This window comes from Pezoporus occidentalis, unplaced genomic scaffold, assembly GCF_034315485.1.
Source record: "Pezoporus occidentalis ecotype Australia unplaced genomic scaffold, CSIRO_AGI_Poc_V1 ctg6, whole genome shotgun sequence".
Taxonomy (NCBI): domain Eukaryota; kingdom Metazoa; phylum Chordata; class Aves; order Psittaciformes; family Psittacidae; genus Pezoporus; species Pezoporus occidentalis.
The window spans coordinates 8839599-8864776 of record NW_026915943.1 but is presented as its reverse complement, the minus strand read 5'-3'; the positions used below and the strand labels follow the sequence as shown (position 1 = coordinate 8864776).

Genomic DNA, 25178 nt, shown 5'->3' with positions numbered 1-25178 from the left:
CTAAAACTAGCACACTTGTGAAGATTTGCTAACTAAACCGATACAAATATACCAAGTATAAATTGATATCTGTCCTATACCCTAACACATGAGAAATACTCCATCAAAGGCACTGCTCTCTGCAGTTTCTCTCTTCTCTGAGCTGGACGACTGTCATCTAAGATTCCTGTCCTGAACTGATTTCCATTACTATCCTTTTTTGTCTTTCTAGACAAAGCTATCTACTTCTCTGGGTACTTAAAATAGCGCAATATGCTTATGAGTGTGGGCTCTATCAACCTAGCCATATAATTTCACATCAAAGTGGGTGGTCAGAATTCAGCCATGCTGGAGATCTAATCTGAATTTGACATTTAAATGAAACTTGAAGTCATTGAGGCCATATTATCTGAAACTGAATGGCAGAAAAATCATCGAGATCTCAGTGAAGTGATGTTGGTAAATTATAATGGCCCTGCAGTGAGTTCAAGCATCTTTTAGAGGGGACTTAACATCTCACAGTAATTGCATCCTTATAGAACAGAAATTACAGTGACTGTCTCGCGGCAGAGTGATGACAACTGTTTTTCATCTCATGTTGTAGAATAAAATGGACCTTTCCAAAGTGCATTCTGTCAGTCATAGTCAGTTTAGACCAACATTCTATTTCATTGTTAATTTTTGTATTTTCATGATATTGGAGAAAAAAAGGGTTGATTTTAAAGGTAAGACATGCTGAACCATATTATAATATATATATGTAGTACTACAGAAAAAATATGTTTTAAAGTTTTATTTTTGTGTGATTTTATACCATGGTGAAATAATTCTATTGGAACAAAAGAAAAGGATGTAATTCCTATGTGCATACTTCAGTGAAGGCAGGTTTTAGGCAGCAGCTACAAATAAGCCCCTGTTGACAGTGTGCAGAAGGAGATGCTCTGTAGAGTCCAGCTCCTTCCCAGGTCCTCAGCTGTGTGAGGAGGTTCCTGGGCTGGAGCTGCTGTCCTTAGGTACCTCCTGCCACCCCTGACTGGGATACTCTGATTAACTTCTGAGTTCTCCAGTTCAGCTGCAGGGCTCAGCTAAAGCCTGCACCACTCACCTGGTACCCCCATGCCTGTGGATGGAGCCTGGAGTCTGCTCCATCTGGCTGAGAAATGGCTCATGAATCTTTCAGTAGCAGGTAAATGTGCACAGCAGTGAGCCTGGTGTTCAGCAGGGAGGCCAGGGTCACTTACCAGCTGTCTTCTGCCTACAGACAACATGCTTGATTAATTTTACAGGTTTTAACTTATGGTCTCTGTACTCTTGACAGGTCTCAGCATGTGGACATGGCTTTCATGCTTTACAAATATTCCACAATTTAGATAGCCTAATGGCTTTCTATTTTCTTCTTTCATCAATAGTTCTAATAGTTTCAGTCCTGTTTTCTTGTCTGATGCACTAGTCCTGAAGGCATTTGTCTGTGTGCTTTTCATGCATGTTAAACACTTCCAGGCTTGAAGCCTGTAACCTTTTTACTGCTTTTTAGACAAAACCCATGGAGATGCAGAGTCCCATGGTGTCGTATGCTCTGCAATACCAAAACCAAGCTGTGATTCCAGACGTTGAACTTCTGAGATTCACACTAGGGAAGAAGAGGGATGAATTGCACTACCCTGTCTGGTTTGGGGGTCTCTGATGAACAGAAGGTATCAACAAACAAGAGAGAGCACAGTGGAGGGCCATTAACATGGAGATGTGTATGATTTCTGAGGACTGCCTATGTTTAGCCTGGTGAAAAGGAAGCTAAGGGTTGATTTAGTTGCAAGTTTTAACTCTCTTAAGGAGAGTTGTGGAGAATATACAACCAATATTTCCTCAGAGGTGTGCAGTGAAAGGACAGGAGGCAATGGACGGAAGTTGTGACAAGGGGAACTTTGAATCAGTAGAAAGAGCCTTCACCATGAGGACTGTGCAGCACTAGGGTGGGTGCTCAGAGAGGCTCAGGTACCTCCATCCTTGGAAACATTCAAAAGTACTTGTCAAGGCCCTGATAAGTTGAGTCTAGCCCTTCTTAGAGCTGGGGTGAGTCCAGATGAGCTCCAGAGGTCCCTCCCAACCTCAGTATTTCTAGCATTCTGTGACAAATTCCGTCTTTTGCAGGAATTACTGGAAGTGTCACTAACACTGGAATTAGTAAAAGAAATGAAAGTAACGGTGTATACTGGAAGTGACCCTGGAAGTATCACTACCAATGAGGTACCTCAGAATTTTGGCAGGAGTGCAAAAAAAAGGATTGCACCCCAGGGATAAATGGAAACCACTCATTACCGAAGGGGAGCCTGAAGATGCTACACTAGTCCTGAGTTTGGAGGACCACTGAAAGAAATTTCTTACTTGCTGGGTGCTTAATGGAAAACAATTTGCAGCCAGAAAGAGATAGGTAGAGTATTACACATACTACGAGTCCATTAACCACTTGGTTTTCATATATACCTGTGGATACTACCAAAATGTAGGTGCGTGTATTAGGTCTCTGCTACACAAAAGAATAAGACTACAAGTTTTGTACCACAGGTTGCTGGCTGCTGGTTCTTCTCTTTCTAATGGGAATATCCTGGAGAAACCACCTCCTGTAATTGTAGTCAGCTCCTGAGTGACTGCAGTTAATTTGCTGGTTTGTTGTCAGTAATTAAATTGCTTATTCTTGGACAAGAGCTCAGTATAGCCGGGACTCAACCTCTGGCGAGGCTGCATGTGGGCTTCTACCCTCTACAGTGAGGAACAAAGACGTGAGGAATAAAGACTTTTACATTACAAATAAGATGCTTCCTCACAGTCTCAAGAATGTACCTTTAAATTGTGCCTGTACTTTTGATTAATTGCATGGAGATTAAAGTTTCCAAATAATGGAAAACAGATAATTTGTGCTGCGGGTGGTCTGGTGCTCTCAATAGGTGTTGCTTGAAGCATTAACCTTACTAAGACTTTTTTCAGGCTAACAGATACTAAGACAGAAAAGAAGCAGACTTTGAATAATCCTCTTCATTTAGACTCTAGCTTCTTGATATAATGAAGTTGGCATGCTACCCACAGAAGTGTAGCACCTTCCTGCAACAGAGATGTCAACTGCATAGGAATATTAAGCTGGAATTGTTAACTGGAATTGATTTTGACTGGCAACAGAGTAGAAAGTGAAAGTAAGTTAGTAATAAAGTCATGGTCTTAGCACACTGTAGTGGTAAAGATTTGGCAATTGAAGTATAAGTTTACCAAATTCTACTAGAATTTAGTACTATGGAGTCTCTAAATATATTGTTCAACAAATATAATTTGGAAAAAGCTTGGGAAGCCAAAATACAGCATATATAAAATAAGTCATAAAAGGCATTTCAAAAGGGATTTCCTTTGGAAGTTTCCCTAGGGTGAAGTGGATCAGTGTCACCACACTGTAGCTTAGGAAGATACACGAGGCTGTAAACATGGATGCAAGCCAAAGTTTGTTTTGTTTTATCACTCTTTGGTATTGGCACAGGAGGCAATAGCTTTGATTTTGGAAATAAAAGGGATATGAACTTGTGTCTTTCCTCCTGTTTAGTAGATCTAGGATCCTGTAACAATTAAAGACACTGTTGGCAAGGTAACTATTACTTAACAGATGCTTTCTAGCCTATTAAAAATAGGTGCAGGAAGGAATAGAAATAGAAAATATGTGAAATAAAAGAAGTCCAGCTTTTCTTCACTGGGGCTTCTCCAGAGCTCTTCGCTGTTATTGTCTCTCAGGGACGATGAATTATCTGGCCATTGCTCAGTCTAATAAAGAGAGAAGATGTACTCATAAAATTAAGGAGATACAGGAAAAGAAGTGTTTACACTTGATTAGTCAGGCTTTACAATCGAGGAGCTCTGTGATTTCCAGTTCTTGCCTGGGAATCCAATGAATGGCAATGAACCAGTGCCCTGTGTTGAACCTCAACCGACTGAAGCTGTCAGCAGTGCCCAGTTACTGGTCTGAGATCACTTCACATTCTGTGTCAACAGATGGGATATGAGATCTCTGTTGAAACACGTAAGGACTGCGGATTTCATGGCATGATATTAGAGTTGTAACAGGCAAAAGCAAGAAGCCAAGTATAGTACTTTTAGGGGAAAAAAAGTTGGAATTCATTGAGAACTTTAACTGGTCACTTATGGCAAATGGCTTTTTACTGAGGAGATTAGGAAATGCAAACTGTGAAAAAATTAAGGCCAAGATAATCTTTGTTTGAGGGAGTTGCATGGCAGATGTGCTGACATACAGTACTTACTTCACTGCTTAGAAAGTTTATAGAGGTCATGATTATCTGTGTTAACATGTTCTCCTTCTTTACTAGACTTGGTTTTGATTAGGAATAAAATTTAAGATTAAGGATACTAATGATGAAGCTGCAGAAAACCAGTAATAAATGCTAATATAAATAAAGTATAATACAGCCAATAAGAACTGAAATCTAACTATAAATATGCCAATATGCCTGAGACCTGATTAGAGTAAGAAACACTTAATAAAGAAAAATGCAAGCTGAAATATAACTGAAAGTTGCTGATGCACATCCAGACCACCGGCAAAGGCATGGTTCTGCTCAGTCATGTGAGCCCTGCTGATGGTGCTACACGGACTCAAAATGACTGTGAGATACTGGAAGAAAAAGTGAAGGACTGGGGACTCCATCTGTCCTTCCAGTGAAGGGACACCAGTGAAGGGACGAAACATATCCACATAAAGATGCACCTGGTAGACAAATGTATGACTGAGCAGATGGTGCTGTCAGAAGGGTTTTCACTGATTTACCCAAGAATATTTCATGAGTCATTCACGGAGTGATGAGAGTCCAATACACAAAAAGGGGGAAGAGAAACTGAAGATTGCTCTGCAAATATACTGAGGAGAGTTTTAATCCAGGTCCAAGACTAGCATGGGATTGTGAACTACAAGTAAGTATAAACAGTGCTGACTTGCTGACTTGGACAAAGACGAAGAAGCTAGAAGAGATATTTACTCATTAGAGGGTTTATGAGTAACAAAGGGGATCATAGCATAGGCTACCAAACATTCTAGGTTTCTATATATAACAAGGGGAATACATCTGTGAACATGAAATTATTCTTACATTTTATCAAAATGTGATGTAATTTATCAACAGACTTGGAGAGAAAATTCTCATCATTGGCATATTAATATAAAACGTTACAGTGTGTTCACAAAGAAAAGGAAGTGTTCCTTGCATATCAGCTACTATGAAGAAAATTAACTCTATCCCAGCCAAACCAGCACAGTGAGAGTCCTCCTAGCTCTATTTCATGGAATCATAGAATCACAGAATAGTTAGGGTTGGAAAGGACCTTAAGATCATTTGGTTCCAACCCCCTTGCCATGGGCAGGGACACCTCACACTAAACCATGTCATCCAAGGCTCCTTCCAGCGTGGCCTTGAACACCACCAGGGATGGAGCATTCACAACTTCCTTCGGCAACCCATTCCAGTGCCTCACCACCCTTACAGTAAAGAACTTCTTCCTTATATCCAATCTAAACTTCCCTTGTTTAAGTATAAACTCATTGCCCCTAGTCCTATTGCTACAGTCCCTAATGAAGAGTCCCTTCTCAGCATCCTTATAGGCCCCCCTTCAGATACTGGATATTAGAGGCTAATACAAATAATAACCAGTCACTCCTTCCTGTCTTGGCAAGGGGCTGATTTAGAATAATAGTCTGTATTGTACTCCAAGCAATCTCCTACATGGCCATTAGCTTTGCACTATATTGAAGTTATCTGAGGAAAAGATTATTCGACATTTTCTTTCATTAAAAAGTAATTTATTGCCATTAAAAATGACTTCATTTCACCACTTATGAGGGTGAGTATTGTCAGGAGCCTTCATATTTGATAAACATCTTGCTGAGGGTTGTTGGCTGAGCTATTTTGGTCTAGACCCACTAAGATAAACAGACTCATTTTTAAGAATCAATTTTCTTTAGGGGCCTTCTTTCCACAGGGTTTGATATTTGGTTAATATTTGGTGTTAGGTACATTGTGCTTCTAGCAGTGAGAAATACTGATTTACTTACACTGCTGTACTTTGGAAATGGAGAATGAAAATGCAGTGGTTTACTAGAAACAGCAAGCAGAGTTTTACAGCACAAATTTAGTTGGGAGGCCTTAGTGTAAAGGAGTGGAGGCTCCAGAATAAAGGCTGGGCAAACCCCTGTTTGCTGCCAAGGAAGATGCCTCTTGCAATGCAAAGCACACACTTGAATTCTGTGCACTTAGAGCAATATAATTGGAGAAGACATACCTGCTCTTCTTGGGGATTAGGTAAGGCTTTAGGCTTTGCTGATAAACTTCACAAGCTCCTAAATGTGCTGTCTTTGCTACATTATATGGTTTTAGAACTGAGACACTTGAACTTGCCACATTCTAAATAAAAAGAGCAGGGTGGAAGAAGAAGGGTAATTGACCATTTCATGACTCTCTACATAGGTACATAATTATTTCTGTTTGTGCCTGGTCATTTCAGATAAAACTACAAAATCTCTTGCTTTAGCAGGGATTTCCATTATTGAGCCATGCTTACACAACACTTTAAATTGTATTGTTCTGCATAGATAAAGATTAAGAATGCTTGATCTTGTGCTCAACTCACGTGATTTCCATACAGGCATTACTACTCCTGCTCATCTGCCTCTAAAACATAGGGTCATTTCTTTGTGGAATTTCTGCCTGCAAAGCCAAAAAAAATGATGCTGTTTGGGGAAAAAAAGGGATAGAAAGGAACAAAGAAAAGTCTCAAATTTGCATTTCTGCATCCCTAGACAATTCTGTGGAGGCGCAAGTTTAAGAAAGAAGGCTTGGGACAAGCAGCCAACAGTGGGTTCCTTACTTTAGCTTTTTGCATTCATGATGTAATGTAATACATTGGATGTGGAATCAAGAGAATTTCTGAACATTCAGCCAGATCTTTACCCTGATGAATGTATGGAAAAGCAAATCTCCAGCACTGCTTAAAAGATTATTCCAGAAGGTGATATTTGAATTTTCAGATAAGTGACCAAGATACTCTTAAATTTATCATGGCATATCTCAGGCACCTTCAGTTGTTCTACCTGATTTGCCTTCCTTATTCACCAGTGGCATACTTTTTCATGCCCTGATTCATCCCCTTCCTTCACACCTTTTTAAAGTGCTAGTGGCTTATCTGTCCCAAACGATGATCCCAGGGAGTTAGGCTAAATCGTCCCAGTGATACCGTTCAATCCGCCAACTGGAAGGATACAGACAAATTGAGATTTGGCCTAACTTCATAGTTCTCTTGTGTTGAAATTAAAATACATTGAAAAAAAAGAAGATACAGAAAAGGAAATGGAAAATCACTCATTCACTGAGTTCTCAATCATCTCTGGTGTATAAAAGTACCCATGAAGGAACTGGTTTTTATCAGTCTTGGTTAAATGAAGCACAGTCTAATTACAATATTAAGCAAAGTTATAATGATGAAAGGTCAAAGTAATCAAGAACTATCATTACGCACAGTGTAAGCTACCCATCCTTGTACAAAGAGGTGGCTCTGCCAGCCCTCCTCCCTCCCTGCCCATGGTAAGGAAATTAAGCAATTGTTTGGAAGTAAAAGCAAGTGACATATTACAGCTAATGAAGACACTGATTTAACACTTGCCCACAGGGAGAAATGAATGGAATGCAGATTCATTTATTTTTAATTTTAGCTTTATTTCCCTCTAAAACTTCACGCTTATTTGCAGTGAGTAGACCTTGGCTTTGCCAACTGCAGCTGGCTGAGTTGGGCTGGCAGAGTCCAATCCTTGAAGAAAAAGGGATTTCACCACAGGATAAGAGTAAGGCACCGATGCAAGATTCTGCCTTAGGAATCCCAGTGCTGTCATCCCACCTGTGGCCTGTAGACTGCATAGTGGCAAGCACTGAAATATACTGGAGTCTCCATCCTTGGAGATATTTAAAGCCTGACTTGCTCTCCTGAGCAACCTGAGGTCCTTTCCCATGTCTGCCATGCTGTGATTCTTTGATATGTTTGGTGCCAAGTGGAGATGTTGATATAGCTGAGACCTTTCCTAGAGGCAGTGGGGAAAAGGAAGGTGCGTGAATTCTTACTCCTTGATTTGCTTTTGTCTTGAATGTGGTCTTTATTTATATCAAACCAATGTCACCATCTTTCAGGTCATAGAAGATTCCCCCTGACAAAAGGGGGTGCAACCAGCTCTCAGATGGTAGCCTACAGCTTCAGTAACCCATGTTCACTTTGTAGGTTTGCAACATCTCTGTGCCTCCTTGAGCAAAATGCATGCTTTTTCCTGAACTTTAGTTCCCTTCTATGACAGGAGGAGTATAACCTTATTTTTCTTCCACCTGCTGTCAGCCTTTAGATGCTAGTTTTGCAGGTCAGATGGTGCTGTGTCTGAGCACAGCAGGGTTCCAGTCACTGGCCTCTGAGTAACACAAGTTGTGAGTTAATTAAAAATGGAAGGCTGTGCAGTTCTGCAAGTGTACAACACTTGCAGTATGGCCTTGGCTAATCTGGAAGCAATGGGGATGGTTTCTCCTGTACGAAGGAACCAGGACTCCTCTGTTCCAGTCTTTGTGTCTATCTGACTTTCATAAACTGCTTACTTCCCAGTGCCTTAGCTTTTGAAAGTGGATACAGTATTTCGTAGCTTTGCCTTTTCAGCACAATGCCATTACTGAGGAATAAATATGCAAGGTAGAGCAGAACAACTCTTGCTCCATAGCTATTAGGCAAAGAGCTACGACAGAGTGAAGCTTATACAGAGTGAGCTTATATGAGAAAAGATCTTTAATATATGTACCTAAGGGAATGAAGGTTAAGTTTTCTTCATGGTTTGCTACCTGATTTGACCACTGCAGGAAATGCCTGCTGTGCATTTGCAATCAGATTTTCAAAGTTCAAGGCTGGAATTTCCAGAAACACCTCCTCAACTTGCTTCAGCTGCAGGAAGGGGAGTTTTCCACCGGCTGTAGGCCCCCTTCAGATACTGGAAGGCTGCTATGAGGTCTCCACGCAGCCTTCTCTTCTCCAGGCTGAACAGCCCCAACTTTCTCAGCCTATCTTCATACGGGAGGTGCTCCAGTCCCCTGATCATCCTCATGGCCTCCTCTGGACTTGCTCCAACAGTTCCATGTCCTTTTTATGTTGAGGACACCAGAGCTGCACACAGTGCTCCAAGCGGGATCTCACAAGAGCAGAGTAGAATCTCTTATGTTCACCTGCTTCTGCAGTCTATTACCCTCAGGCAGTGGTGCCTGGTTGGAGGACATGTTGCCACCAAGCCCAAGTGTTCCAGTCTGCCTGGAAGGCACCCGGAAGGATATTGATTCTTTCTGCTGCAATCCCAAACTCCAATTCTCCTTCTTCAAGTTCTTACTCCTGAAGAAAAAGGCTAAAATCTTGTGTGATTTAAAACCGCATTAGTTGCCTATATACAAAGAAAGAATCTCCCATGTTGTCTGCCATCAGAGGTCACATGTGTGAGACCTTTGTAGAGCCTCATTCTTCATTCAGCTACTGATTCTGACTCTGAATCTTTGATCTGCCAGCATAAATGCTCGTGGAACTGCTGTCTAATCCAATTAGACATGATCTACCTTCTCATCAACAGTTGAAAGTAGATCTTTTGTAGTCCTGATTTTATTGAATGAATTCTGCTAGGAAGGAATTACCTGGACAGTTATGCCAATGGATGTCAAGAGAAATGATCAGCCATTGGGTATAGAAGAGGAGGACTCTCCCTGCAGAGAAGGACTCTATGAGAAAATGAACATGAGCCGGCTTCAGTGTGCCCTCACAGCCCAGAAAGCCAACCACATCCTGGGCTGCATCAAAAGGAGCGTGACCAGCAGGTCGAAGGAGGTGATCCTGCCCCTCTACTCTGCTCTTGTGAGACCTCAACTGGAGTATTGTGTGCAGTTCTGGTGTCCTCAACATAAAAAGGACATGGAACTGTTGGAACAAGTCCAGAGGAGGGCCACGAGGATGATCAGGGGACTGGAGCACCTCCTGTATGAAGACAGGCTGAGAAAGTTGGGGCTGTTCAGCCTGGAGAAGAGAAGGCTGCGTGGAGACCTCATAGCAGCCTTCCAGGATCTGAAGGGGGGCTATAGGGTTGCTGGGGAGGGACTCTTCATTAGGGACTGTAGTGACAGGACAAGGGGTAACGGGTTCAAACTTAACCAGGGGAAGTTTAGGTTGGATATAAGGAGGAAATTCTTTCCTGTTAGGGTGGTGAGGCACTGGAATGGGTTGCCCAGGGGGGCTGTGAACGCTCCATCCCTGGCGGTGCTCAGTGAGAGGCTGGAAGGAGCCTTGGATAACATGGTTTAGTGTGAGGTGTCCCTGCCCATGGCAGGGGTGTTGGAACTAGATGATCTTAAGGTCCTTTCCAACCCTAACTATCCTATGATTCTATGATTCTATAGGCCACAGACAGAAACATTTTCATCAGTCAGCCACAGACAGAATGTGTGACACTAATCTTATGGTATTTTTTATGCACGTAATATATATACCTTTTGAGGAAAGAATCTACTATTGAATGTACAGCAAGGTTTCAAATTAACTTTGATCTATAAATAACTGAAAAGTCAGAACTGAGTCACTGCTGGGATTTAATCTAACCCAACAGGTAATTTAAATGGAGAACATGAGCGATATAAACCTCACGTCTACCTTTAAGATAATTCCCTTTTTGATAAGAGTGGAGGTATTTCCCTCGTTTATTTTGGGAACCGTTCTGTCTTCTTCCTTGGAGAGCTGACATTTTATTGAATTATGTGTCAAGTCCTCCACAGTTCAGCTTTATCCACCACTGACACCTGAGTTGAATTTATTGGTCTTTTAGACTGTGTTATGTTTCTCAGTCTTGGGAATTGTACCTCTTTCGGATGTGATTTTTCAGCCTGAGGTCTCTGTATCACTGGAGACTACAGACTTCTACATGGTCTGCAAAAGCAAGTCAGGTCCCCATTAGCTTTGTTGGTTTTCTAGGGGTCCATGATTTTGTTGGATAACATTGTAGAGATTTGAGGGGGTTTTGTAAGAAAAGACCTGCTTTAAATGACATTAGATATTATTATTGTCAATTTTTTTCAATTTTTTTTTAATTTGAATAAATTTGAATTAATTTTTTTAATCACTTCAAGTCATTCACTCATTAAAGGTAGTTGCTGTACTGATAGGTGTTTGTACTAAAGATGCTTGTGTGAAATGAAGCTGACAAAGTACTCATTATTTTAACTGCTTTATCCAAGGAAAATGGTGATGTAGGAATATGAAGAAATCTTAAAACACCAGTTCAAACAGACCCTTAGCTTTGATGGATGAGAAACCACATTCAAAACTAGTTATTACATAGCCTATAGAGTTACCCATCACTTTCCAAATCTCCACAGCCCATTACAATACATCAATGTAAATGTGAGGTTTTCTTTGGTGTCAGTTATTTATTATTGATGTTGCAAAGCTACATTAATGTTTCTAATTATTGAAAAGCATTATTCATATTGCAAAGCTTTAAAATCCTGAACATTTCCATTGATTTTTGCATGTCATCTGCCTACATGATTTAGCTTGCTTCCTTGCTAGGTTCCCTGCAGAAAATCCTCCCCATTCTGTGGTCAAGGAGAGGCAACAAGGAGAGCTGTCCAACTCTTCGCACGCAGTGTGATTCAGGTCTGTGTAGGAGTGTCTCTAAATGCTGTGTAGAAGGCTCTAGCCCCCATCCTGATGACATAATACAGGGTTTTAACTTACCTACTGTGGTTGTGCTGTATTTGTTTCCAAACGAATGATGAACAGACTTCAGATGCTATAAATAGTCTATGTAGTTAGTTAAGCCCAAATGGCTGTAAATAAAAAGGACCTTTCTGAATTAGTGAATAAATAATAACTGCTCAAAGCCTTTTTGCCCCTGCAGACCTCAATTACAACTGTGCGGTGTGTCAGAAAACATTTAATTGCCTTCCACAGGGTTCTGTAATCCTGTTTATAATGACTACACCTCCTTCTTATTCCTGTGGGAAAACCACCCCTTTGATGAGTCTTTGTTTTGGTTTTGTTGCTGGTTTTGATTAAAGGAAACAAACAACTCACGGAGGGCTCTTGCTGCCTGTCCATCAGTCCTTCTTGCTCATCAGGAAATATGCTCTTAACGCCTTGTTTTCCAATTGACCAACCTATGCAAAGGCATTTTAAATGATCTGAAATGCCCTAGGGTTTGTCCAGAGGTCTACACATTTCCCACAGGTTATTTGTCATATGTGTCTTAGAATACTTCCTCATTGTCTCCCGTATATAGTACCTTAATCTGAAAGGAAACCTGGTCGCCTTTGTGAAATTGATATATTATTTAGCCTGTGAAGCACCCTCAATATAGGATTAAAAATTAGTATATGTGTCCATGACCTGAAAACCTGAAAATAAGGATGAAAAAAGGAATAGGTATGATCTTGTTACTGTTTGCTTATTGTGGATTTATCTTAACATGATTCTAGAATTATTTCCCTGGAATTTTACTCATCTGTGGAGGAAAACTGTAGCCAATATCACATATGGAGTACTCTAAGAACATGCTAAAAGGAAGGAGCATTGGTGAAATCAAGCTAAAACCAGTGAAACTACTCTCTGTATCTTGAGGACTTGAGTCTAGAAAATTATTGTGCAACTTACAAATGTGTTGCCCTTTGGCAACTAAGCGGTGCCATTAGCAAATCTGTAGGACCCCATATACTCAGATGTTGTTGGTGGTTTAATATACCTAATACATGGCTTAATCCACTAACAAAAAGACATTAACATGACTGCCTTATGCACAGGAAACAGGCAAATCTAAAACTATATTGTTTCAACTCATGGATGCCCCAGAATCTTGGATGAAGTACATGTAGTAAGCATAACCACTGTGTCCTTCTAGCTGATCCCTGAACACAGGGAGAAATGCAGCGTATAGGTGGATATTCTACACATCTCCTGTTGCTTCTTTCTACTCCAGAAAAAAAAAAGAGTTGAACCTTTGTGGATGCACTGAATGAAGGAAATAAATAGTAAATAATGGACAGAATTGGCAGCTGATCCTTTTTTTTGTATTGTCTTTCAGCTCCTGAAGACTTTTACTTGATTCCACTCTGGTCAAGAGACTTCCTTCCTGTTTTACCGTGACATGAACTCGGGATGGTTTTTGTTGCCTTTTATGTACTTAGAACATATACTTGTGGCAGAAGGGATACCCTTTTGTAACCATGTATGTTTATTGCTACAGTACTGAAAAATGAAATCTGTCTTGTGGAGGCTTCTACATCAAAAGGCAGCAATTGCTATTACCATTGGTAGTTTGGTCGTGAGTCTACAAACTGTACATGTATGTCTTCTGTAAATACATCAATTGTAGCTATAGGTCGCTGCTATCTATGCAGCATGGGATGAGGCTTCGAGTTTGTTTTGTGGCTGCATGGGGCATTTAAATGCTCTTTTCCAAGTGCCTTTCTCTACTTCATTGTAGCTAATCAGTGAACAACTCAGCTGTGACCACAGGTGTATTTTCATCTGCTGAAACCCTTGACTTTCTCTTTTCTCTATGTAACTACAGAGAATCCTTTCTGTATAATCTAGAGGAAATGTCATTTTAACGTTAAAACCTTCACTGTGAAGTCTGGAAACCACGCAGCAGTTTAGAAGTCTGAAATTTAGAAAATAACACATTAACATTTAAATGAAGTTTTAAAATCACAGACTGCTGCTAAAGTTCAAAGCTGAGGAAGTGATTTGTTTACAAAGTTCTGTTGCAGCTTCAAAGAGAGAATCCTGGGCTTTTGAAACTCATAAAGTAAATCTTGCCACCTATGCCAATCCAGTAAATAGAAATGAAAAGGGCTGTGATGGAGAATCACAGGGGCTTCATAGCAAGCTGTGCAATGATTACCTGGAATGAGGGCATCTGAAAAATGTCTCTTAGGTTTAGTTTACTCCTTCTTTCAAAATAACCTAATGTAATGCTCAGGTGACCAGAGTAACCTCAGTCAAATCTGAAACACTTGTCTTTGCATGAAGAAATAGCCATTATCCTTCCAGCAGCTAATGTCTCTGAAGAACTGTAGGAAATGATTCAGCCCTCATTGATGTCATATAGCAGGGAAGAAAGGTGAACATTACAAACAGTATTTTATCATGCTTTCCTAAAGATCACTTGGGTCCCTGCTTCTTTTCCTGGCGCTTCACACTGCAGGTGAGATCTATCAGCATGCCTAAAGGCAAAACAAGACATGCAATAAGTATGAGATGATAAAATCCCTGCTTTTCATAGAATCATAGAATAGTTAGGATTGGAAAGGACCTTAAGATCATTTGGTTCCAACCCCCTTGACATGGGCAGGGACACCTCACACTAAACCATGTCATCTAAAGCTCCTTCCAGCCTGGCACTGAGCACCGCCAGGGATGGAGCATTCACAACTTCCCTGGGCAACCCATTCCAGTGCCTCACCACCCTTACAGGAAAGAACTTCTTCCTTATATCCAATCTGAACTTCCCCTGTTTAAGTTTTAACCCCTTACGCCTTGTCCTATCACTACAATCCCTAATGAAGAATCCCTCCCCAGCATCCCTATAGGCCCCCTTCAGATACTGGAAGGCTGCTATGAGGTCTCCACGCAGCCTTCTCTTCTCCAGGCTGAACAGCCCCAACTTCCTCAGCCTGTCTTCATACAGGAGGTGCTCCGGTCCCCTGATCATCCTCATGGCCTCCTCTGGACTTGTTGCAACAGTTCCATGTCCTTTTTATGCTGAGGACACCAGAACTGCACACAATACTCCAAGTGAGGTCTCACGAGAGCAGAGTAGAGGGGTAGGATCACCTCCTTTGACCTGCTGGTCACACTCCTTTTGATGCAGCCCAGGATACGGTTGGCTTTCTGGGCTGCGAGCGCACACTGAAGCCGGCTCATGTTCATTTTCTCATCAACCATCACCCCCAGGTCCTTCTCTGCAGGGCTGCTCTGAATCTCTTCTCTGCCGAACCTGTAGCTGTGTTTTCTTTAAAGACAATTTAAAAAGTAGGTTTTCTTCCTTTAAAAACTGTGTTACAATTTGTCCAATTAATGATATGAAGACACTGCTCAAATGCAACAAAGTGAGCTGTCAGCCACTTAAAAAGAAAGAATGCATTAACTACTTACGGCCAAATGAGAGAAGATTGTGCTTACCCTCCAAAAATACATACACCTCTTATGAGACAGAACTCCTAAAGAAATAATACATTTCTTAATACAAAAAGCCCTATAGAGTTTAAGACACATATTATTAATACCTATCATTTTATCCTAAATTTTGGAAAATAGGTTTAAAGGGTGGACTAGGAAATTTCAAGTAAGACTTTCCCTTTATGGGACAAATTGAAGACCTAAGATCAGACTTTCCAACGCCGCTCCTATGTCTCAATTTCTTGAATGCATCCCTCCTAAAGGCTCATAGTGGTTTTGCAAATGGATAAATAACAGTTTAATCCCACCCTCCTGAGTCTTTATGACATAACTCTAAGGAGCTTGTATGCTTATGTATGGTATTATTTGTCCACATATACGTGTAGCTGATATTTATTAGCTATCCTTATGTGTATGCTGCCACCATATCAAACTCCACAGCAGCTCTGCAAGCTGGGTCTTCCTTCACTCACACATATGGGCCATACAGGACCAGTGGGAATCACAGATCTCAAGAAGATTCAGGTTCTTTTGAATCATGAGGAACAAGGAACCATACATTATGGAGCTGCCGTTCTCTCTTCAGCTGCTTCAGCATGACCCATGCTGAGGGTATGGAATGCTCTTGGGGTTTTAGTGCGAGCACAGCCCAGGACCTCAGTGGGGCAAATCTAGGAAGCCAGAATTGAAAGCCATCAGAAGTGCTGGCTTCTTGTCCTTCCCTTGGTCATGAGGAGGCCTTGTCTAAGCTAGGAATACTCATACTTGTAAGACACCACACTCTCTACTTTGAGTTTTCCATGGAGCCAAGAACAGTACTGCATGTTTTAGCTTTGTGTTATTAAACTATAAGGCATCCCATTCAAACTACTTATGAAAAATATCATCTAGGGAAAAAAAAGGGAAACAAAATACTCCCATTTTATTCCAATTGTTTCTAACACGTGTCACATTTAAATTTACTGTAAAATCCTTTTCTGGTTCCATGAAAATGAGCACACGAGGGAGAATCCTCAGGCTGCAAAGAATATGGGATGAGAGGCTTCTTGTAACAAAGCCTTGGGCCTCTGGAGTGGAGTAGGGATGACACAGAACTAAATACATCACTAGCACAACAAATTCTTTCAAATAGCACCGGGTTTGATTGAAAGGTTTCAGTTCAATCCATGCAATTTCTTTTTTTTTTTCCATAGGAAAAGTTAAGAATGATGGCATGGGCTGTTCAACAGGCAAGGGTATCTTTTGGAACAATAGATGGAGAATGAAATGGAGCAGAAAATTCCAGGATCTGTATACTTTTCCCCAAAGAAATGGTACTTGAGGCCTTCTAATCCCTTGCATGTAATGAATTTGAAAGATGGTCTCGATATACGGGACACTGTCACATTGGGTTTTGGTTTTGTTTTCCTTTTTAATTGCTCTTCACACAAACAAAACTGGAAAAAAAAATCTCCATATGCAGAATGTGCTTTAATACACATGAGTTGAATGCCATAAAAATATATGATATACAGCAGAAAGGCCTGTTAGAGCCATTGCATTCACTTTTTGCATTTCCAGCTGAAAACTGAGCATTGTAACCAGTGGCCCAAGTGTATCCAGAACAATTACAGCAGTAACTTTCTTATAGCTCATGTATGCCAATTATATAATATACACTTAAATACTAAATATCTGCTTGAAATTTAGCAGCAGAACAGGCTTTCGTGGTGTTGCAATGACACCCAATTTAAGACTAGTGCCACTTCAAGGCAAAGGGAAATAAAGCCCATAAAATCTTTTGATGCACTATGTTTAATGATGTAATGTTGCTTGATATTCCTATTTCCTGCTGTGCTATTGGCTAAAACACTAGACTAAGACTAATTAACCCTTGCAAGAATCTAGCGCAAAACCACTATATTTGCATTGATTCCAATGACAGCAATTAAAGCATGACAAAAAGGCTGCAGTTTGTTAAAGCCTGAATTAGGGTTTGCTATTTGAAAAGCATTGGGAAAACCAGTGCTTACACTCTTAAACTGTTATATTTACAATAAATACATGCAAACAAGTGGTTTGCCATGAGTTTTTTCTCCTAAGGACAAAACCTCACTGTTTGCAATTAAAAAACACAGCTGGCATCAACAGACCTCACTTATCACTGCTTATAATATCAGTTGTTATGATTTAGCTGGTTTTAATGCATGACTGTAGGTAAAAGGAAACCTCAGTAAATTGACAGATGAGTGTCCTGGGTTCAGCAGTAGCAGTCATTTTTCCCCTTCTTGGTAGCTGGTGCAGTGCAGTGTTTTGACTTTCAGCTCGGGAACAGAGCTGATAACAAGCGATGTTTTGGTTTGGCCAAGGACTTTGTGAGCCTCATGCTCTGCCAGGGAGGAGGGGGAGCCAGGAGGAAGCAGAGACAGGACACCTGACCCAAACTGACCAAAGAAGTATTCCATACCACAGCACGTCATGCCCAGGGTGTGACTGGGGTTAGCCGGAAGGGCTGGGAGACGGCAGGGTTGGAGGAGGTATCGGTCGGAGCTTGGTCGGGCTTGGGGGGCTAGTTATCGGTCGGCTGGTGGTGAGATGATGTATTCTCTTCCCTTGTTATTTCCTTTATCATTATTATCATTGGTGGTAGCAGTAGTGATTTGTGTTATACCTTAGTTACTAAACTGTTCTTATCTCAACCTGTGGGAGTTGCAGTCTTTTTGATTCTCCTCTCCGTCCCTCCGAGAGCAGGGGGAGGGCAAGAAAAGGGGGGGAAGTGAGCGAACGAGTTACCTGACTGGGTTTAAACCACGACAGTTCTTTTTGGCGCCCAACGTGGGGCACGAAGGGTTGAGATAACGACAGATCTGACTGGATTAATAGTCACTCGTCACAATGCTGATTTATTGGCTCTCAGAGTTGTTTCGCTTGATCTCACAGCTTCAGAATGTTGTAACTTACGTAGAGCCGGTATTTGCTGTGTTAGTGTTTATCAAGTATGGGGCTTGGGCTAAGGTTCTTGTCTCACTGTGCTTTATGGCAATGGCTTGTAATACGGGCGGGCTCCAGCAGCAGGGCGGGACGGACGTGGCCGTGGACTTGTACCTGGCCGTCCGGCTGCTCTTCACCGTCCTGGCCCTCACCCTACTCTCCATCTTCGTGAGGCTGCGGGGAGCTGAGGGGGAGCGGCCCCGGGAGCCGGCGGCTGCTGAAGCGGCCCGGGAGAGCGGCCCCGGGGACCAAGCGGAGGCGGGACCGGGGCCGGAGGCCGCGAGGGGACGGCTGCGGGTGGAGGAGGTCGGGGCGGTCGAGGAGCAGAAGGAAGGGGCTGCCGAGCAGCGGGAGAAGGCGGCGGAGGAGCCGAGCCCCGCGGAGGAGCCGAGCCCCGCGGCCGAGCCCAGCCCCGCGACGGCCGAGAGCATCCCCCGGCAGCCGCCCGCCGAGCCCCAGGAGGACGCAGGAGACCAGGCAGCATTTCCCAGCAAGGCAGAGGAGGAAGAGCTGGACTCAGGAAAAGAGAAGCTGGCGGTGGGAGAGCCGGCAAGCACAGCAGCTGCACCAGCCCCAGTGACAAGTACAGCAGCTACACCAGCCCTAGTGACAGGGACAGCAGCATCAGTTGAGAGTTCTGAAGGTTTTGAATGGCCTTTGGGTGTCCTTGGGACCTGCCTGCTGATTGTGATGGGGATCAGCATGTTGGCACACACACAGGCTGTGTTCTACCCACGACCATTTTGTCTGATCTCAAAAGTTAAGCAGAGTCAGGTTTGGGTCTTGTCTGGGGTTAGACGACAATACAGGGGGACCAAGAGGTTTTCCCCAAGGCTGGACAGCCAGGAGTGGCAGGGTGTGGGTGACAGTATGGGCAAGTATCTAGTCCACTGGGCCCCTCCAGTGCTTTGGAAGCGTCGGAGATGGAAGGCAGCTGTATGGAGTCCCCAGCAACAAGCTGCAGAAACTGCTGAAGGGGACAGTGAATTATTTTGAGCCTGGTGGGCCCAATGCACTTCAGGCCATCAGAGCAGAGATGCAACACAGAGATGGACTCATGATCGAGGGGTGGACTTAGCAATGGACACTATTGCCCAGGTTATTCACGAGTGTGAACACTGCACACAGTCTCTCCTGCTCTGGAAGACTGTTACAAGAGATGGAGCCTGACATCATGGACCAGATGGACTCAGCAGCTTTATAGGGACTGGTCCATGCACTAAGATAAGAGTGCACTGAGATAAGAGTGATGGTATATTGAAAATGTGGGATCTGAGCATGACGTGAATGGTATGGAATAAGGGGTGGATAATGTCCTGGGTTCAGCAGTAGCAGTCATTTTTCCCCTTCTTGGTAGCTGGTGCAGTGCAGTGTTTTGACTTTCAGCTCGGGAACAGAGCTGATAACAAGCGATGTTTTGGTTTGGCCAAGGACTTTGTGAGCCTCATGCTCTGCCAGGGAGGAGGGGGAGCCAGGAGGAAGCAGAGACAGGACACCTGACCCAAACTGACCAAAGAAGTATTCCATACCACAGCACGTCATGCCCAGGGTGTGACTGGGGTTAGCCGGAAGGGCTGGGAGACGGCAGGGTTGGAGGAGGTATCGGTCGGAGCTTGGTCGGGCTTGGGGGGCTAGTTATCGGTCGGCTGGTGGTGAGATGATGTATTCTCTTCCCTTGTTATTTCCTTTATCATTATTATCATTGGTGGTAGCAGTAGTGATTTGTGTTATACCTTAGTTACTAAACTGTTCTTATCTCAACCTGTGGGAGTTGCATTCTTTTTGATTCTCCTCTCCGTCCCTCCGAGAGCAGGGGGAGGGCAAGAAAAGGGGGGGAAGTGAGCGAACGAGTTACCTGACTGGGTTTAAACCACGACAATGAGTAAAATTATTTGGCTTGTATTTCAGACATGAAATATGATTTTAAAAAATGCTATTACTGTCAACAACTCTTCTTTGTTCTCCTAAAGAATGATTCTTTATATAGCACTTTCAAGGCTTTATTCTGAAGCCATTGAACTATTTGGAGTTTTGCCTGCTTAATGACATGAGAATAACTTGTTCTGTGAGAAGACACCAACAGTATTCCATAGGTTGTTCCCAACTATCCTCAAGGACTAAAGCAGGCAGGGTGAGCACAGAAATCTCTACAGCTAATGAATGTGACAATTCTACCTCTGTGACCGGGTCTGGTGGACCACACAGCAGGTCATATTCCTTGTGGTTTCCACCTCTAACTCCAGATGTTAAATTCAGAGTAGACACTTGTTGACAATGCATTTAGTGCAGTTCTTACCCCAGAGTATGCCACAAAAATGTTTATAAAAACAGAGTTTTAAAAAATGGTTTTAGTCATTTTGTTTCTCACTACAGCTGGAGGTGTTACTAACAAGATGATGAGCAGGAATCAGTTAAGTGTTCTGCAACCGACATCCACAGCAGTCTCATTGTATGCTTATTATATCTTGAGTCAAAATATTGATTATTATCATTATACATCAGTTAAAATAGCACCGTATCAATAGATGACTGAAAGTAGTCTTCCACATTTTCCATTAAAATTTGCAAATACCTTTAAATGCAAGAAATTCTTCAGATAACCAAAATCTTGTTACATATGCATTAAGAATTATATACAATTTTCTGCAGCTGTTTATTCATTGGAAAATTCCCAGGCTTGTGCAGTTCTTTAAAAATACAATTGGGAAATAATAGTAATAATCTTTATCTAAATGTGTTCTTAAGTTTTGGGGTTTTTTCAATCAGGACTCTACTGTAAGAACAATTCTAGAATAGATTTATTTCTTATAATAAACACAAAATACAACACTTTTTAATCAAGATAACTTTACATGCTTGAAAATGCTCCATATTTTCTGGAAACAGACTTTGTCCCAAGGCCCTAGATTTTTCTTTCTTCCTCATATTCTTAAAGTGTCTGTATTTGATATGCTGGTATGATTACTTTTCTATAATAGAAATAATAGTTATTTCCTCAAAGATGCATAAATCTAAACAGAGCTGATATGTTGTTCCTGAATATACTTTCAACTCATGTTATAACCATATTACCTATTAATATGTAGGTTACATATTAATGTTGCTACTTTTAGCTACAATGCTTTTACTACCTACCACGAGCTTAAATTTGTCTCATGTCTTTCTTATCCCTATTCACAAAGTTTTCAGTTTTCCTCAGGCTAATACTCTATAAGTCCTAGGGTACTGAACTTCAGAGTTTATCAGAAATTATCTGAAGAGCAAGAAAGAAGCTTAGAAGAGCTGTCACGTTTGTTACTTTGCTGTGCTTTACACAGACTTTTGTCAAGCAAATAAAGCATTAAAAATACTGCAGTTCTTCATTTTTCTGTACGTGTAGCAACATAAGGGTGATGTTGATGTTTCATGCATCTTTATGACTTCAGGAGCAGTATATTGGCTAACAACACTACTACAGAAATACTTTCCACAATAACCAGGTCAGGAAACCTAAACTGGAATGTAATATAGACCTGAATTTCTCCATTTCCTATTTTAGTACCTGACATGGATTTACCAGAAGCCCATCTCCTTTCCCATGAACAGCACTAGTAAGAATAATGTGCATTTCAGGTATAATTCTAAAATAACTTCACTGACTGTGTGTTTACACACAGATCCCTAATCTGATTTAGAGATAACACAAACTACACTGTGTAGACTACTATGATGCTGTGGAGTATAGCCCAGATTGGAATCTGCTCTATATGCTTACTATTACAATGTGTTACCAGAAAAAGAAGAAATTTGCTTTGAATTTGAACTGAGTTTGAAAAGAAAATGGGAAGTCATTGCTGTGGTTTAAGCCCATCCAGCAACTAAGCGCTGTCTTCCCCTCAGCCCTGCCCCATTGGGACGGGGAGGAGAATTTGCCTGTGTCAGATTCAAATTAACCATTTCCTAGAATGCCATGGATTAGAGTGGGAATTTAGAAAATACTTGGTGTGCAAACACCTACGCTGCAGACATTCCTAATCAGGCAAGGTAAATCCCTGTCCAGCTACCCAAAGTGAGATATTTGAACTTGCAATCAAAGCTCCTTCTAAAGCCAATGAAAGGAGACCAGCACCTCCACAAAGCAATTCATTTAATCCCTGGATGTGTGTTTATCATCACAGATGGAAGGAAACATATGTCCATTCTAAGGAACCTTGAAGGTTATCTTAGATTAGACACCAACCGTGGATTTTATTCAAGATTAGATGTAGACATGTAAAGTGAGTATCTCATCTACCATTATAGTCAAAAGGCCTTCTTTTTTTGGTTTAGCATAATGTCAGATGTTCTAGGATATCCTGCCTGGTGACTAGTCGCTACTCCAGATAATTACAGGTCATGTGCCATAATTTCTAGCCAGTTGCAAATGTGTAAAGTGTGCATCAGATGACATTGGATGTATACACTAAGGTAAATAAACGGAACACAATGAAAATTCAATCCTCTCTAAAGGAAGAATACTGTGTAAAGTAAATATGTAAGAAATCAACCATTTGTACTATATTATCTACCATAAAATTGACCACGAAAGGTGAACAACGTAAATACACTGTATTCCCAATCTCAGGGTATGCAAATATGAAAAATCTGTGAGAAAAGGATCTAATGCTAATTGCTTTTACACAAATATTCTCTCCAATTTACAAGTTTGATTCAGAGATACTGCTACTGCCACCAGTACATGCACAGAAATGTGATATTTGGTTTATGTGTGGAGAACAGACTGTATTTATCTGCTTCATCCTCTTTGTTCAGATACAGGAGGGTGGAAAATATCACTCCACAGCCTTGATGAGCTGCTGTGCCATAGAAAAGTATCTGATGTTGTATAAAGAATGTAAAAGTCCCACTGAAGTAAAAAAATGACTCATTCATATGTCTGGGAGTAGGATACAGCTCCCAGAAGTCAAACAGCTTGTGTTCACCTGCTCCTTTAATTCTGAAGTACATTTTAAATTGATATCTTATATAAATCATGAGTTCAGAGCAATGTGCTTTATCAAGAAGGCAGTATTCCAGCCACAAAATGCCATCCAAATGGAAAGCCCCCAAAAGTTACCAAGAATGAACAGAACATAACAGCTATATTCTTGGGTTTCTCCATAATCAACTCTTGCATTGACTATTACATGCTTACAAGGTTTCAGTTTTCACATGGTCATTGTTGTTTAAAGCAGGAGAAGGTTTGCTCTTCTGACCATTCGTTCCTCCTTTGGACGTGTCCTGGAAGAAAAGCCTTGGCATCCACAGTGACATTAAAATTCTTTTGTATTCATTCCGAAAATTCTGGTTAAGAAGTCCGTATATTATTGCATTAAGGCAACTGTTAAAATAGGCCATGAAGTAGCTTATAATGAATAACCATTCAGGAACTTTTGGTGCCATTTTCATAGGGTCAATGGCTACAGCCAGTCCAATGAAGTTTAGAGGTGCCCAGCAAAAGGCAAAAATCACAAAAACCACAAACATGGTAAGAAAGTTTCTGAAGTCACTTGGCTTCAGTCCTGGCTTTGTTTCTGACTTGACTCGTCTTCTAACTTGAAGCACTAAAACCCAGATTCGAAGGTAGCAGAAGCTCACAATGGTGATAGGGACGATGAAGTGTATTACCACAACAGCTATGGTATAGTAGGAGCTTGCAGTCTGAACAAATGTGCATGAATAGATGCGTGGGTCATACTTTAAAGAGCCAAGAAAAAAATTTGGCACAGTTGCAATTACTGTTAATACCCAGACTAAGGAGACATACAGCATCGTGTTCCAACAGCTGTACACTTTGTCATAGGCAAAACTATGACATATATAGCAGTATCTGTTTATTGCAATTGCAGTGATGTTGAAAATAGAGCCTATTACACTCAGTCCCATCACAAAGCCACTCACTTTACAGTGAATTTCACCCAATGTCCATCCATTGTGGAAAATAGCAAAGAGCACCAGGGGGTATGGATACAAGGCCACCACCAGATCAGCCAGAGCTAGGCTCACCACAAATGCATTACCTGGGGGAGAGAAAAATGCAGAGATGTAAGTCTGAAAGCAAGCATAGCTGTGAATGGGAAGAAAATGTGATATTTTATTTCAGGTAGCTGTAACGCTAAATTATTGATAATGTCGACAAGGAACAGGTATATAGAACTAATAGGTCTCTATGGAAAGTAATTTTACAGTTCAGCTTAGAACACCCCACAAATGTCTGCAGCAACATGATGTTTCAAATCTGTTGGTGACCTAATTACAGCCTTCCTTTCTATTTTACTCTTTAATAAACATAACCATCAGCAAGCCATTGTATAGGCACGTGTTGATATGCTTCAGTGTAGCTAACTCCACAGCTGGATTGAATAAGGGGGAAAAGAAAACAAGTCTAAATTGTACCAGGTAGGCAAGCTATTATGCCTTTATAACCTGTAATGCTATCAGGCTTGACAAGGGAAGGCTATACAAAGATTAGGTCTATAGGGATTGCAAGGATGTGTTGTTTCATGTATGTTCGAAATTGCTACACAATAGTCTATACTACAGATATTTTCTGGGTGAATGGCCTACCCATATTGCAGTTATTTTCCCACTGGGTTGACTAAAGAAGGGTGAATTGTCTTCACCACCCTCTGTAGAAAGGCATATTTAATTATACAAAGGAAAAATGCAAATGCATTCATGCAAGAAGAAGTATTTGAATTCATGGAAGGAGCCTTTAGATCCTTTGCAGTTGACGACATTTAAAGAAACTTTAGTGGTATGGTGGAGACTTATTATCTCTCTTTAAACAGCATCCTTTTCATCAGTCTGCAATTTCTGGGTATTGTACCTATAGATAATTTAATAAAATAATAGGATTGTCAACTATATTCCTGAAACATTAAATGTGAAATCACGCTTTAGGAACTTCCCAAGAGACAGAAAATAGAGGTACAAACTCTAGATTC

The 25178-nt window shown here is 41.3% G+C and overlaps 1 protein-coding gene and 1 long non-coding RNA gene across 4 annotated transcripts in view; one reads left to right on the top strand and one right to left on the bottom strand.

Annotated features, from left to right (window-relative positions):
- The first annotated feature begins 1092 nt into the window (after positions 1-1092).
- LOC134174379 (uncharacterized) lies at positions 1093-13207 on the top strand. Its single transcript, XR_009968623.1, has 3 exons — positions 1093-1165; positions 1514-2407; positions 13145-13207. It is a non-coding gene; the product is annotated as an uncharacterized LOC134174379 (long non-coding RNA).
- A 7511-nt stretch (positions 13208-20718) lies between these two features.
- The window catches only part of MTNR1B (melatonin receptor 1B), a 30507-nt gene continuing 26047 nt past the window's right edge, over positions 20719-25178 (bottom strand). Inside the window, exons 2-3 of one of the 3 annotated variants that reach the window (XM_062639288.1) lie at positions 23361-24251; positions 20719-23177 (exon numbers count right to left, since the gene is read on the bottom strand). In XM_062639288.1, coding sequence (XP_062495272.1) covers positions 23383-24251 — 869 coding nt within the window. In that variant the 3' untranslated portion in view covers positions 20719-23177; positions 23361-23382. Of the gene's footprint in view, positions 23178-23360; positions 24252-25178 lie in introns of those variants that run through there. The other 2 variants (XR_009968621.1, XM_062639289.1) reach the window with 2 other exon arrangements.